The sequence below is a fragment of the Crinia signifera genome, chromosome 2, assembly GCF_055691185.1.
Source record: "Crinia signifera chromosome 2, ASM5569118v1, whole genome shotgun sequence".
Lineage (NCBI taxonomy): Eukaryota > Metazoa > Chordata > Amphibia > Anura > Myobatrachidae > Crinia > Crinia signifera.
Genome location: NC_139218.1, coordinates 255,574,175 through 255,589,790, shown reverse-complemented (window position 1 = coordinate 255,589,790; position 15,616 = coordinate 255,574,175). Strand labels below are relative to the sequence as shown.

The 15,616-nt window shown below is 41.1% G+C and overlaps 1 protein-coding gene across 1 annotated transcript in view; it reads right to left on the bottom strand.

Annotated features, from left to right (window-relative positions):
- TMEM47 (transmembrane protein 47) overlaps positions 1 to 15,047 on the bottom strand; it is a 102,426-nt gene extending 87,379 nt beyond the window's left edge. Inside the window, exon 1 of the mRNA XM_083174333.1 lies at positions 14,402 to 15,047. Coding sequence (XP_083030459.1) covers positions 14,402 to 14,621 — 220 coding nt within the window. The 5' untranslated portion in view covers positions 14,622 to 15,047. The remainder of the gene's footprint in view (positions 1 to 14,401) is intronic.
- Positions 15,048 to 15,616: the final 569 nt, after the last annotated feature.

The following is a 15,616-nucleotide window of genomic DNA, read 5'->3' as shown; positions in this document are numbered from 1 at the left end:
CCACCTGGATAGTTATGTTGCAGCAATCGGCTGGTGTTCCTATAATCATTTACCCTGTATTTGTCCTGTATTGTCTTCAACTGTAAGTTACTGTTTTTTCCTGTTTGATTAAGTGTACTCTGTAACTGGGTGCTGCGGAACCCTTGTGGCGCCATATAAATAAAGGATAATAATAATAACCATTTTTATGTCAACCTTTCAACCCTTCCAATATTTTCTATGATCACCACAAAGGTGGAATGCATAAACACAGTCCTAAGGTTGCATCTTTATCCAAGGATTTGCTGACTAAAGGATAACATAATTTTGGGTTTAATTGCAGATCCAGAAGCAAACAAAGCAGCTTCTGATAAACTATAACTTGTAAAAAGGGTATTTTGCTATTAAATATGTGCTTTATTGAGTACAGTACATGATAAAATGTTTACCAAATATCTCTAGACTAAAACCTGAAATTGTATAGTGTTTCCTAATCTCATAAACAGCATACCAACCAACTCTTTATGAATTCAAGGGGTTAACTTGTCATAAAATAGAATTCAGCATTGCAGAGATACTGTAGAAAAGCTACCATGTTTATGATGAAATAAAACCACTTGGGCAGCTGAGAACATTCCCGGTGACACTGGCCGTCTTCCAATTCCAGTGTCAATGAAATAAGAGTTTTAGGAACATGAACACTCAAAATAGAAAAAATTTAAAATCATTTTAAAAAGAATGCTTTATTTTTATAAAAGACATACAGTAGCATCACAGACTGTGAGGTGTGTCTATTAAATTAAATTATCATCCTTGCCTGCTAACTTCTTTTAGGAAACCATCATGATATTTATAAGTATGTTGTATGATCACATCCACACAATGAATGTAACAAAATGTACTTACTGTACCTTTACTAATTCACAGAATAAATGTGAAATTGTATGTAATCTTTAGGTTGAAACAGTTTCTAGATAGACGTGACAAAATGTCACAATGGCACATACTCCTCCATTTCACAGGCCAGTGAATTATTTTATGTTACTGTAGTTAATTACTATTCATCTCACTTCAATGCACAGTTTATACTAACAATGCATAAACCAGCCCTACAGTTTTTTTATTCACTGTTCAGTAAGCAATCACAGACAGCAATCTACACTAGATCCTGATTGTGAGATGTGAACTACAGTATGGGTTTGATTCAGACCTGATTAGCAAATGGACAAAACCATGCTGCACTGCAGGTGGGGCAGATGTAACATGTGCAGAGAGAGAGAGTTATATATGGGTGGGATGTGTTCAAACTGAAATCTAAATTGCAGTGTAAAAATTAAGCAGCCAATATTTACTTTGCACAGAAACAAAATAACTCACCCATATCTAAAGGCCCATACACACCGGGCGATTTTGAGATGAAAGCAGCTCAGTTTTACTGTTTGAGCTGCTTTAAGTTCAAAAGCCGTCCAGTGTGTATGCGGCAGCGATGAGCGGTAGTGTTCCCGCTAGGCTGTTTTAGCGGGGCGCTGCGCCCTGCCCGATTTTTAAAGGGCAACATGCACCCTGCCCCTCTCGCAGTGCCCCGCTAAAACAGCCTCACGGGGAAGCCCAGCGTCGCCGTAGACGGCGATGCCCGGCGCTTCCCTGGCAGCATAGTGGCTTCGGAGGGGCCGGTCCCACCCCCTTTGATGACGCCGGCGACCCAGGCACGCCCCTTTGATGACGCCGGCGGCCCGGGCACGCCCCTTTGATGACGCCGGCGGCCCGGGCACGCCCCTTTGATGACGCCGGCGACCCAGGCACTCCCCTTTGATGACGCTGGCGGCCCGGGCACGCCCCTTTGATGACGCCGGCGGCCCGGGACCGCCCCCAGCTGTGGCCTGGTCCGCCCCCCGGTGCCCTGCCCGGTCTCCATCCTAGAGTGAACACTAGAGCGGTATGTGCTGGCATTATCGCCGACCAACGACACTCATTTGCTAGTATTACCAGAAGAGGAGCGATGAGGGGTGGAAGGCTTTCCATAGCGCCCTGCTATGGAAAGTCGTCCACCTCCTGTGAAAATCGCTGGCCAGGGGGGAAAATCGTGTGTATGAATGAGTGATTTTCAGGCCAGTGATTTTCACATCATCGCTGCCTATACACATTGGGCGAAATCACCCAGTGTGTATGGACCTTAACTCTCTCTGCATTTTACATCTGCCTCCTCTCCAGTGCAACATGGTTTTGTCCATTTGCTAAAAAAGCAGCCCTGTGATCAGGCCCTACAGTATGTACATTGCCTATGGGGCTTATTCAGGTTGGATCACATAAGCGATCCATACTGCATTATGCCTGATGGTGGGAGCTCTGGGTATGCGCAGGACATTCTGAACATGCGCAGAACGGATCTTGACGTCACACCACAGAATATTGAACATCTTTGAATGAATGACAGACAGAGGCATTTGTGAGGGGGTGACCAGCGTTTCTGGAAATGGGGGCATGTCACCCCCATTTTCCGTGAGTGGATGGTCCAAAGACTGTGCTGAGATACACAGTTTCCTTGGCCCCACAAGCCAGCCTGCAACTGCAAGCCTTTTAAGGTTAGATTTTCTCAGACTGTAGTCACAGAGGGACACCACGACCGATGGTCGCAACATTCCTCTAAACTGCGATCACACTGCAGTTCGATGCCATTACAAATGCAGGCAGGGGGTGGTATGCATCGTCTCCTGCATTAACATTGCTTAAGGATTACGCTAAGCTGCTGCGAGCAACTTATCATCATGTATGATCTAAGGTGAACCAGGCCCCATATCACCAAGCTGTCTTGACTAAAGCTGGCAATACATCAGAAAGATCGATCTTAAGATCGCTTGCACTCATGATTGTGTACAATTTCCCTTGAAATCCCCGGCAGTCCTTGGTGGTTTTTGGACACACAATCTACACACAATCCATCATACAATCAGTCATACAATCCATCTGCTGCATGATTGTGTATACAAGATGTGCACACAATCTGCATACAATCCATCATACAATCAGTCATACAATCCATCTGATGATTGATTGTATGATTGTGTGCACAAGATGTGCACACAATCTGCATACAATCCATCTTACAATCAATTGAAATTGTATGATTGGGTACAATATCTTTCTGATGTATGGCCACCTTTAGGCAAGAAAGTCCCACTTTGAAAGGGTTGTCTCACTGTCACTGTTATTAAGCACATATGTCCAATGTCACTGCAAGGTGGGACTTTTATTAGTGTGGACATCACCATGATGAGCAGGTGTCCCCTGCCACTGGTACTTGACAATGGTAAATGTCTGGCAATTTAAATATATTGAGAAAATAGTTTTGCGTGAGTATTGCATTGTTTGTATTAACATTAGTAAAAAAAAATGTAACTTTGGATAAAAAACATAAATGATGGTGGTTTCGTACTTATAGTACTATCAAGAATGGACAGAAATCCAAGATTCTCATTTATCATCAAGTCTAAAACTTATGCATGATAGAACTCCTTGTGTATCATAAATTGTGGTCAAGCCAATCAGCTTCCAACTGTCAGTTTTCAAACACATGACAGCAGCTAAACATGTGACCGTCTGGAACTGATTGTTTGGAGCACATGTATCATATGCAAATAAATGTATCATTTGCAATGGGTTTTAGCATTTGTTGAAAAAACAAGCCCACAAGTAAAATAACTTTCAAAAGGCAACTGAAATCACTTATTTCATCCTCATCAATAATCTGTCCATATGTACCATTTACTAGCATTAGTGTGATTGGCATTATTTTATTAAGCTTATATACTGTAGGATTAAGGGGCAGATTTGTTAAGCTTGGTGAAACTTCACCAAGCTTAATAAATCTGCCCCTCAATGTAGCATTTTCTTTTTATTATATCTCATTATACTAAAGTAGATTGTTACACTAGGCCTTATCAATTACCATAATAGTAAAGGTGGTTTATGAACCACAAACGTGACTACTTATTTAGACTTTCGGAGACTTGAACACATTTCAAGCTACAGGCACTTTGAAAAAAAAAATCCACAACTATTGTGGCATAACCAGTTTTGCAGTTTAAAGGATAGGTTTAATGTATGTTTTAAATACATCTTGAAAATTATAGGTCATTGGGTTTGTCTTCATTACAGACACAATATAGACCTTTATTAAAGACCCAATATATAGACCCTTCATTATAGACCAATTACTATTGACACACTATAGATACGATTGTTGACCTAATTAATTTAACTCAATAACCTGTGTAGGATTAGAAAGCATCAGGTTTTAGTTTATGTACAGTGATATGTTTGTAAAAATCCCCTTCCTTCTTTCCCAGTTCAACTGAGGCTCCGCTGGGTGATTAGCATGTTAATAGACCCAGGGCCAGTAATGGACCTCTCCATGTCAGTGTTGTATCCTGTGAGAACTGAAGTGCTGGCGTAAAGCAGGATGAGGCAGGAAGAGAGACAGAGCTTGGTATGCAAGTAGCAAACTAATTGTGCTTCCAATTTGTTTCTCTCCTGTACAAGCCAGGGTGGCAAACACTGTTGAGCAGCCCTTAAGTAGCATGTATTTAACAAAATAGGATTTGTGCTGTATGTCACCATGAGTAGCTTAGCTTAGATTTTTTTTTCTGTAGTTAATCTTTTCATCAAAAACAACAGGAGATAGCCATATAAGATATAGGAAATATAAACAATGTATCTATGGAATTAGACCCGTATTGACTTTTGCACGCTGGCGGCGCCATGCTATATTCCTTATCTATTGTATTTTGATGTAGCTGTGTTGAAACTGTTGAGTGATGTCACACTGCATTCAGAACTTTTGCAGCACAGGCAGGGCTACACTATTAGTAATGTGAACTAATGTTTCTAAAAGTAATGGGTCAAGGAGAAATCCATACAGTACATTTCTCCTACAGCATGATGTTCTCCCTGAATTCTGATTTGTTGTTGCTATTGTTGGTTTTTGTTGTTGTTTTTTTAAAGCAGCCCAGTGCGTCAGACTATCATTTTTTGTTTTTTTCAAGAGCTCAGCTTAAGTAAACCGATTTTCTAGAAATGATTTAATGTTTTTTGTGATGTCAAATATTATGGTTTTTGCAAAGTCATTTTTATTACATTACAATGACAAATCATCAACTTCCCATGAGACATACTGTTATTGTTTTTGCTTATATGTTGCGGCTCCATCTTTAGATTTAAATATTTATAAATATTACATGTTTCCTGTACACAACAACATCTTACTGCAGCATAGGGTGTGCCCAGCACAGACTGGTTGGATTCCCATTTCCTCTGTTTCCTAGTCAAAGCCTGTATATAGTAGTCAAAATATCACATGACCCTGGCCAGACACAGCTCAGAACAGTCTGGCTCTGCCCTCCTGTGTTTGTTTTGCTAGGGAGAAGCTATTTTACAAACCTGTCAGTGTAAAGTGTTACTAACAGAACACAAACAATTGCTACAGGGTTTTCTGCTTTGCTGTGATCACACATTGGCACTTGAGAATACATGATTAACTGATTAACTGCTTTCACATTGCAGAAATGGGTAATGACACGGTATTCTTAAATGGGACTTTAAAACGGGTCTGAGCCTTGAGACCTTTCACATTGCAGGTGAAAACCGTTTTAAAAATCATTTAATACCATTCAAAATTCAACCCGTTTAACCCCCAAGGGACACGTTTCAAGCCATTGAAATAGAGCCATTCACACTGCCTAAAAAACGGCTTTAAAACGTGTAGGACTCTGCTTTTTAACCGTGTTGAAATACCGGTTATCTTTAACCGGTAAATCAACTTTGGCACTTGCACATTGCAGCCTTAAATGTTTTAAAATGGGGAAAAAACGGCAATATACCGGTTTAAAAGTGCAATGTGAAAGGGGTACTACTGTATTGAGCAATACTATAATCCTCTACCACACATACAATCCAGAATGGGCTAGGACCCTAGAAATTGGTAAATCAATTTGTTTGGTTCTAAAATCAGACTAATTTCAAAGATTCACTGGTGTGAATGAATTTGCAAATTGTATCCAAACATCTCATACTAGGCGCCATCATTTACAAAGCACTGATGATAAGAGGGAGTGTTTTAAAGGAACACAATACTGGATGGGTTAAAAGTGATAATGGAATCAGCTTCCACTATATAAAAATCAATGGAAGATTCAGTCTTCACAGAATAAAAACTTTATGAAGTACATAAAATAAATGTCAAATAAAATGGATCCTTTCAAAAAATAAAATAAACACATAAAATGGTAACCATGGTGACACCTTTGACAGCCATTGACGGCTGAAGACTGCTTATAAATGAAAGGTGCCACCAACCGGATTATCCAAGGTTGGCATACAGAGTTATTTAGAAATTATGTAGGAACTGTAAGCCAACACTATGAAGAGGAATAATATTGTGCTGCTTAATGTTTAACACCATTTCTCCAGTACCCCTTTTTTATTATGTATATTGATTACTGGCATAGACCCAGGGCCTTAAAGAGGGGTGGTGGAACTGGCAGCACCCCTATGGCATGCCTGGCTACATATACAGTTGTAGGGTCCTTGTCCTGTGATGTCACTATGTCAAGTGTGCAAGAGTTGTGGGGCTCTGGCATAGGGCACCTTTGCTTCCTATGGCACTGCACAGACCAACTAAAATGGACTGAACTGTGATGCCCTGTATGAGTAATACAAACTAGTATCATCTGGCTTTTCCTTGGAACACATCAGCACAAAAGTATTTAAAGAGTACTGGATAAAAGAAATATACTTATTAAATCATATTTTAAAATGGTTATGATATTGCCTGTGAAATATTACAATTCTTATCTGCTTGCGTAACAGATGTTTTAGGAAATAGGTCCATTGCAGCACAGTGGAGCAGTGGTCAAACTTGCCACCTCGTATTGTTCGGATGTATTTGTGTGCAGTTTGTATATATGTTCTCTATGTGTGCTCTAACTTCCATTACTCTCCAAAAAGAAATATTAGTAGGGAATATATATTTTATGCCCCACTGGGGCAGGGACTGCTCTGAATGTTTATACTCTGTAAAGCACTAAATAATATGCATATGCTATAAAACAATCTAATAACAAGTGAACACATGAGTTTCTAAGGATATTAGTATGAATTCCAGAACTTTAAAAGCTACTGCAAAGATTACTGTTATTTAATTTAATCTTCCTGAAACATTGTTTCTCAAGTCTTAAAACTTTTCATGCTACAGCATCCCATTTCACATGCGGTGGTTAAAGAGCACTTGAACTTTACCTCAACACAGTCACTTATGTTGAATGGAGCGGACATATTCAGAGAATGTGTGCAGTGGTACAAACAATCATAAATGAAAATGTTAGTGTGTATGGGGTCAATAACACCACTAAACTCAATTCCAAGATGCATTTCCATTTTTTGGAAAAAAAAATCTCTAGTCAAAAAATGTAGTTAGAGGCCATTTCATGTTTGGACCACTGGTTAGAATTACTGCATCACATCACTGAGGTTGGGTTGCAACTGTGAGGAATTTGTATCACGTCTGGCCGATGGTTTATTACAGTAACCATGTTGATGTTCTTAAGGACGACACCACAATGTCAACATTAAACTATCAACATGGTTCAAATGGTCAAATGGTTGACTAGCATCAGCTTGACATCTTCAAACAATCTACATGTGACCATAAGGATAAGGCACTGTCAGAAGGGTTAGGTGGCGGGGAGGTGTGAGTTATGCTGCTGTTATGGGGGGTGGGGTGGGGTTAGATACTAGGGGAAGGATTAGGGTTAAGGATATGGAGAAATACTCACCAGAATGTAGCGGCTTTGGCACCTTGTGGCAGAAGCAAAAGAGACATGACCACCAGGACCCAGGCGAAGACATTGGAGCTGTTGCTACTGCCAGAAGAAGGGGAAAAGCAACTAGACCACCAGGGACAGTGTGTTGACAGTTCATCATGTTGACATACTGTATCATCTAAGAAGAAATGCTGAATGACAAAACATTTTTGGACCCTGTTAACAATCTCTGACTGTTGACAAGTCATGCTAAATAATTAGTCAACAGTTGTCTGATTAACATGAGAATGTTGACGGGGTCAAAAAAATAAAATGTGTACTGTATGTCCTCCCCATGCTTGCACTGGTTTTCTTCTAGGTGCTATGATTTTCTGCCACAATCCAAAATATACTGGTAGTTTAACCACGTACAGAAAATAAATCCTTCTGTGCAGAGGTTCCTAAACTCCGTCATTACAGTCCTGGTTTTAAGCATATCCATGTTTGAGTACAAGTGACTTAGGGCCTTATTCTGGTTGGTGCAGCCGGGCCGTACGCGTACGTCCCGGGGTTTTTTATGATCTGCGCATGCGTACATTCGCTAATGCGCAGGTGCGAACACTCCACAACGCTTACGGACGGGTCTCTACGTGCGAAAAAACCTATACGCGAGTGTACGGGCATTGGGGGCGGCATAGGGGCGTGATGAGGGGAGCGGCCGAAATAATGAGGGAAAATGGGCGTAAATATGGGCGTACACGGGGGTGTGCACCAAAAATGAGCGGTGCTACTACCGCACGATCGAATAAAGCACCGTTCATTTCGGACACAAAACAGGCGGCCGCCAACCGCCATCTCAAACCACCCCTACAGATACCGCATGCCAGCGTGCGCCTGGGTTTGCTAATTTACGCTGATTACTACTCAAACACATACACCTGAATGTAATAAGCAATGCTGCAGTCTATTAAGTCCAAACCATGATTTCACTACCTGCAAGCCACACACAGCACTCAAACACATTGGAAGCTTATCTTTCTATACTTCTCTACATTTAAAGGTTTGTTTAATTTAAGGTAAGAATCTTTTTAAGACCTGCTTATATATGCTTAGGTAGGTATTTGCGAAACAGTTATACACATTCACTACGTGCTTTCATAGACTTTACACAGTAGCACACTCAATCTACACAAGTCGACATGTGTCAACGTGTTCACTCTAATACAAACATAGGTTTTGTATTTATGATACAATAACATAAACCACATCTAACACCTACAAAGGATGTTTCAGCAATGTTTTAAGCCCATGGCCACTATTTTGCACATTAATTAATTCAATCAATTAATTAATTTTCATAATTATAGTTCAAAGGCAAGATTTGCAGGTCCATATATGTGAAGGGTATGCCAGCGTACACGGACGTACGCTCACTCTCACGAGCGGTGACATAAGCTGAGTTTTCTATTGAAAACAATAGGGACCCGTCCGTGCAAGCTGGCGTACGCTCAGATAGCCGCAAGAAGTCGGTGGGAAGACGGACGAGAGACGTCCGTAAACGCTGGCGTACGCTCTGTTGTACGCCAGTTGTCGGAGTGTAAGGGCTGGTCCGTCCGTGTACGTTGGCGTACGCTCAATTGTACGCCACTCCCCTTCGACGTTGTTTCTGCCCGTACGTATGCGGCTGAGTTGTGGGTGGACTCAACCCCAACGGCCGCGTACGGATAGCGTACGTTAATAGCGAACGTACGCACGTTTGGCCGCTACGATCAGAATAACCTCCCAAATGTGTATCTTGGTTCATTTTATTTCATGAAAACTTTAGCATTTATATCATTAAAACCGGGAACTGTAATTGTAGAGCTTTTTACAACTCTTAACATTTCTTAATTCCAGTACACTAACAGTTAAGTGTAACAGTGTAAGCAAACTGCTGACAAGAAATAACTGTACATGTTTAGGGCAAATGACACTACAAAACTCCTTAATGTCCCATGTTATTAATATATTAAATAGTAACTACTGTAATAAGGTCATTTAACACAGCTTAATATCCATCAGACCATGTTGAACCTGAATGTTGAACCCCAGGTAATAGGGCTTCATTTTCAATTGGTAATTATCCTCTTAACCTTGTTGAATGTTAAGCAATCTGGTTATCTTCCCTGGCTTCATCCGATAACTTTTTTGACCTTGGTCTTGATTTTGTAGAAAAATAAACAGGCTCATTGGCTAAATTTCCAGAAAATCTTATATGTTTCTTCTAAAACGGACCTCTGTTCTTACTTATTATCTTTAAGAAAAATATCAAGTGGTCTTCACATGTTAGATATATGATACCCATAGTGGCAACTAAGATGAACATATTTGTTTATAATACATTCCCAGGAATTTGCTCCTGCATAACTGGTTTAGGACATTGTTCCGCAACCCAAATGGAAAAACAACTTGCATAAAACACCACTCGAAAGGCTTCAATTACTGTACAAGGACTTGAACAGGATCCAGCTAGCAGAAATGGGAACTCTCTCAATACTACCACATGAGGAGCTTTGGTTAAACAAGAATGAAAATGTGTTGTGGTAACCATAGAAAAGACAGTGCTGTGTTTGGTATGTCTCGGTCTGTATAATTCCATTTTCATCTTATGATTGACTATCATTCTTTCTTTGGACAGTTACACCAAGAACATTTTTTTCCCATATCATTAGGATAAATTGGTGCTGGGAGGGGGTTTCACAGCCCCACAACTACCCTTTATATAAAAGCCACAGATCCCAGACATAAAGAGTCTGTTCAGGCATAATTATTAATTTACTCAAGAAATAGCTGGAGAAACTGGGCTTGTGCAATGACCTTGAAATGCCCATTTTTATTTTGTTAGCCAAGCAAGGGACGCACATTGCAGAAACTTTCAAAAAAAAGTAAACATTACAAAAAAAATAATAAGAAAAAACAAATCAAGGGATTTGAAGTAGTTGGATGAAAGCCACATCTGTTTCTTATTTTTGACTTGTGTGTGAAAATGTAACATTTCTCATATTGTAAAGCAATTCTTTTGTTTTCTTCCACAAAAAGGAGACTGCTGACATGAAATGAGCCTTTAGAAATAGCATAAGCCATCTTGCATTATCCTCAACAAGCTTTGTCATGGCCTTTCAACTTCACATACACAGTCTCCAGCATACAATCAGTGAAACATGCATGCAGAAAATGCAGCTCAGAAATGGAAATACTCCAGTTTAAGCTCTTTGCTATTTTAAGTATACAAAACGAAGGTAGAAACAGGATATTATAACAGGAAGCTAACACATTGATATAATTGCAGTTGCTAAGGAGATTTCAGAAATGCACATTAATAAACCAGTTAGAAGTCTTGGTCATAAAAACCAAAAAATGATTGCAGGGATTTTAAACTTATACTTATATAGGAGGATTTGGAAGCATCTTCTATTTGTTCTAACATAACATAAAATTAAAAAATGCCACAAAGAACATATATTGAGTAGCCACATAGAAAATGGGAGGACTTGAATACCAAAACTGCGTGTTATAACCACATATAATGTTGATGTGGTGGTGGGTTTGTCAACTTAGAAGAGAGGCAGTAAAGTTATAAAACCATTTTATTACTCATTTGTTTTCTTGCATAATTAATATAATGTAATTGACATGCTTCTTGTACAAAAATAATGGTTGCAGCAGCTACAAAGTACAAAATGGAACCACTATCATATAATAGAGAAATTCCTTTCGCACGGGAGTGTAAGATTTTGACATGGGATTGTGACTTTGTTTCAACTCTATAGATAGGATATAGAGTATATAACAGAAAGTATTACAGCTACATCCGTGGTAATGTATACCAGTATTGGAAACAATCACTGCAACAGGGATGAGTGTGCATTCTATAATAGCAGTGTAACAGTCTTCTACAATTTTTTAACAGTTAATGCAGGAAACTAATCTCATATCACTTGTCATAGCCTTTCTAGTGGGAACCGAGCTGATAATTGCACTCTAGCCTGCCATAGCATTTTCATCACACTTAGGATCCACGTAAAAATATATTGGCTCTATTATATCATTGAAGAAAATAAACACGCATTGAGGTTTATTTGCTTTTTCACATCAGTAGTCTTTATGACTTCAGCTGAAAGCTTTTACATTAGAACATTTCACAAATGTAGTGATAGTGGGCATCTACTTCACTAGGGGATATGCTTTATCTAGATAATGATTCATGTAACCTAAATTGTAATTGAAGTAGAGACTAGAGGCATTATATTACATTGCCAATGTATTTACTTGTAATATAAGCATAGATGTAAGATGTAGGTAAAATAACATTTTGCTTAGCAGAATGTTCTCAAGCACAATGTGTGTCACATTTATTTACAACAAGAAAACCTCCCTTGGAGGCAGGTGCTACAATACATACAGTACGGTACAATCATGATTGGCACTGAAAAATGCACACAATATTAAATGTCAATGAAATATTGAAACAATAGGGATGCATTTGTGGCAAACCATAAATATGGGTTATGTACACTCGGTGTGCAGAGTGAATGGATGATTTCATCAACTTACATGGATTTTGTCCATCTAAACTAATTTGATAAGTCGGGTTTGTGATTATCACCTGATCATTGAGAAAAGGTTAGTAGGTTTACAACAACCATGCCAGGAATATGCATACGGTATGTAAAAATAAACACTCTGAAATTAGAGATTACTCTGATTTAACACAACCTGTGGCCAAATGTGCATCACAACTGCAATGGCACAAACAGAGGAACATACAGTATATCCAGCTCTGATGTGCATTAGTTTAAAGGACTCACTATCCAACACAGACTCAGGCAACAGAGTAACAAATTGAATCTTAATAGGTAAATATCAGGAAGCCACAACCTAACCTAATGGATTGGCAAGAGGTCAAACCAGATCCATTCATATAGTCACTGAAACTTACATTGCACAGTATGAAATATTCATATTTTTATCTTAAAGCAGTTGTATGTTTTCAATTAGATTTGGAATGTAGTAGCAGGTTACCTGAGCACACTTGCAGAAAAACACATACACCATCCAACAGCACCATATACTAAGGGTCAAATAGCACTAGTGATTTAAATGGTGATGTGTTCGTTTATATCAATACATAAGAGAGTTCAAGGAAGAAGTGTGCTGGGTGACATGAGACAGAAGACTAACAGATGCTGCTAATATATGGGGTGTGAGCCACAACAAGGAGATGGGTGCTGCTGGTGCAAAGTGAGAGGACAAGGAGCTTGGGTGCAACTTGTGAGTGAGGTCAAGGAACAGGGAAGAGGCTGATGAATGAACTATGAGTGAGGACCAGCTGGGTTGCATCTGGTACAGTATATGCAGTGGGAGTGAGTACAAGGAGCTGGGGTGGTGCTGGTGCATGGATTGCAAGAGAGGACTAGGAGCTAGGGTGCTGCTGAGTGAGTGACTGAGGACAAGATGCTGGGGTACTGCTGGTATATGGTACGCAAGAGGACTAAGAGTGATGATAGTATATGAGTGTGAGTGACTGAAGACAAGGAGCTAAGGTACTGCTGGTGTATGGAGTGCAAGAGGCTACTAGATGCTAATGTGCTGCTGGTAAATGGAGGGTGAGTGACTGAGAAGATGCTAGGGTACTGCTGGTGCATGGTGTGCAAGAGGACTAAGAGTGATGATAGTATATGAGTGTGACAGACTGAGGACATGGAGCTAAGGTACTGCTGGTGCATGGAGTGCAAGAGGCGACTAGGAGCTAGGGTGCTGCTGGTAAATGGAGTGTGAGTGACTGAGGACAAGTATCTGGGTCACTGCTGGTGCATCAACTATGAGTGAGGACAAGAAGGTTTGGTTGCTGCTGCTAAATAGAGTGTGAGTGACTGATGACAAGGAGCTGGGGTACTGCTGATGTATGGAGTGCAATAAAGGTCTCGGAGCTACAGTAGGTGCTGCTGGTAAATGGAGTGTGAGTGACTGAGGACAAGAAGCTGAGGCACTGCTGGTGTATTGAGTATGAGGGAGGACAAGAAGGTTTTGTGGCTGCTGGTAAATAGAGTGTGAGTAACTGATGGCAAGAAGCTGGGGTACTGCTGGTGCATGGAGTGCAATAAAGGACTCGGAGCTACAGTAGGTGCTGCTGGTAAATGGAGTGTGAGTGACAGGACAAGAAGCTGTGGTACTGATGGTGCATGGGGTGCAATAAAGGACTCGGAGCTACAGTAGGTGCTGCTGGTAAATGGAATGTGAGTGACAGGACAAGAAGCTGTGGTACTGATGGTGCATGGGGTGCAATAAAGGACTCGGAGCTACAGTAGGTGCTGCTGGTAAATGGAGTGTGGGTGACAGCTCAAGAAGCTGGGGTACTGATGGTGCATGGGGTGCAATTAAGGACTCGGAGCTACAGTAGGGTGCTGCTGGTATATGGAGTGTGCGTGACTGAGGTCAAGGAGCCGGGTACTGCTGGTGCATGGAGTATGAGGGAGGAGAAGGAGCCGGGTACTGCTGGTGCATGAAGTATGAGGGAGGACAAGGAGATGGGGTACTGCTGGCATACTGAGTGCTAGAGAGGACTAGAAGCTGGGGAAGTCTCTCACCGCTCTGCAATGTTGAGTCGCACTTCCAGTCGTTGCCTAGTTTCTTGCAAGACTCCCACAGGGACAGGTAGTACTGGTTGTCCGCCGTCACCCAGGCTGGGCTCAGAACGGCTCCGATATCCAGACACAGGGCCAGGAAGATGCAGACAAGTCCCACCAGCTTCAGAGGGGTGAGGACCGAGGAACGCACTTCCTCCATCCCACTGGCAGATGAAGCCATGGTCCCCTCCCAGGTTCAGCACTCAGATAGCACAGGGTGAAGGAGCAGGGATCAGGGAGAGACCGACAGCTTATGCTGGGAGACGGCCACTTACACTTTGTACAGGTCACTGTAGGGACTGTGCTGCCAGGCTGCAGGAGGTGTAAGGAGTCAGGCGGCAAGTAATGGGGCAGGCGGTGGTTTATGTGATGCTCCCCTCCAGGAGATGTTACTAATCTCTGGTGATGATGATGAGTGAGTCCCGCTCCTCTGTGTCTGCCACTTGTTTCCTTGCACTCAGATGCTGCTCGCTGCTCCCTGCTCCAGGACAGAAGCGCACTGTTACCCAGTGACCTCCGTCTTTGCATAACTCCCTCCCTCCTTCCTCCTCTCCTTTCTTCGTCTTTTCCTTCTCTGCTCCCTCTCCTTCTCCTCCTGCTGGCTGCAAGGGGGCACCGGCCAGGCTGCTGACGTCAGCGGCGGCTCCGGAGGAGGGAGTACGGTGACAATGACACGCGTGTACATCTCAGGATTCCATATGTGCAGGTGGCCTGTGCTGCAAGCGTCATGCACTTCTCAAGTCAAGTATTGTGTCAGTCTCCAATGCTGCACAGCCTATACATAGCTATATACATACTGTATATATGTTTATTATATCTACAATTATTTTAGGACAAGAAACAAAGAAAATAGTCTTGCTGTTCTTGAAGTTCATCCACTGTCTGATGGTTTTTATTTATATTTAAATTCTTTTTATGGACACATTCAACAGTAATAGCACAAACAGAAAACACTTTTCTATTGTTTTCTGTCTAGTGCATGGGTGTAAAGTTCATTAACTTTAACAGTCATATTTACATTATTAGACTTGACTGATGAATATTATTGTAGGCTTCCCCCATCCTTTTACCAGAGGTGTGTTGGTGAGACCAGTGACTTTATGGCTCAATATGGTTGCTCAATGACACATGTTAGATGTTAATATATGTAAACCATTACTGACTTGTTCATTCATA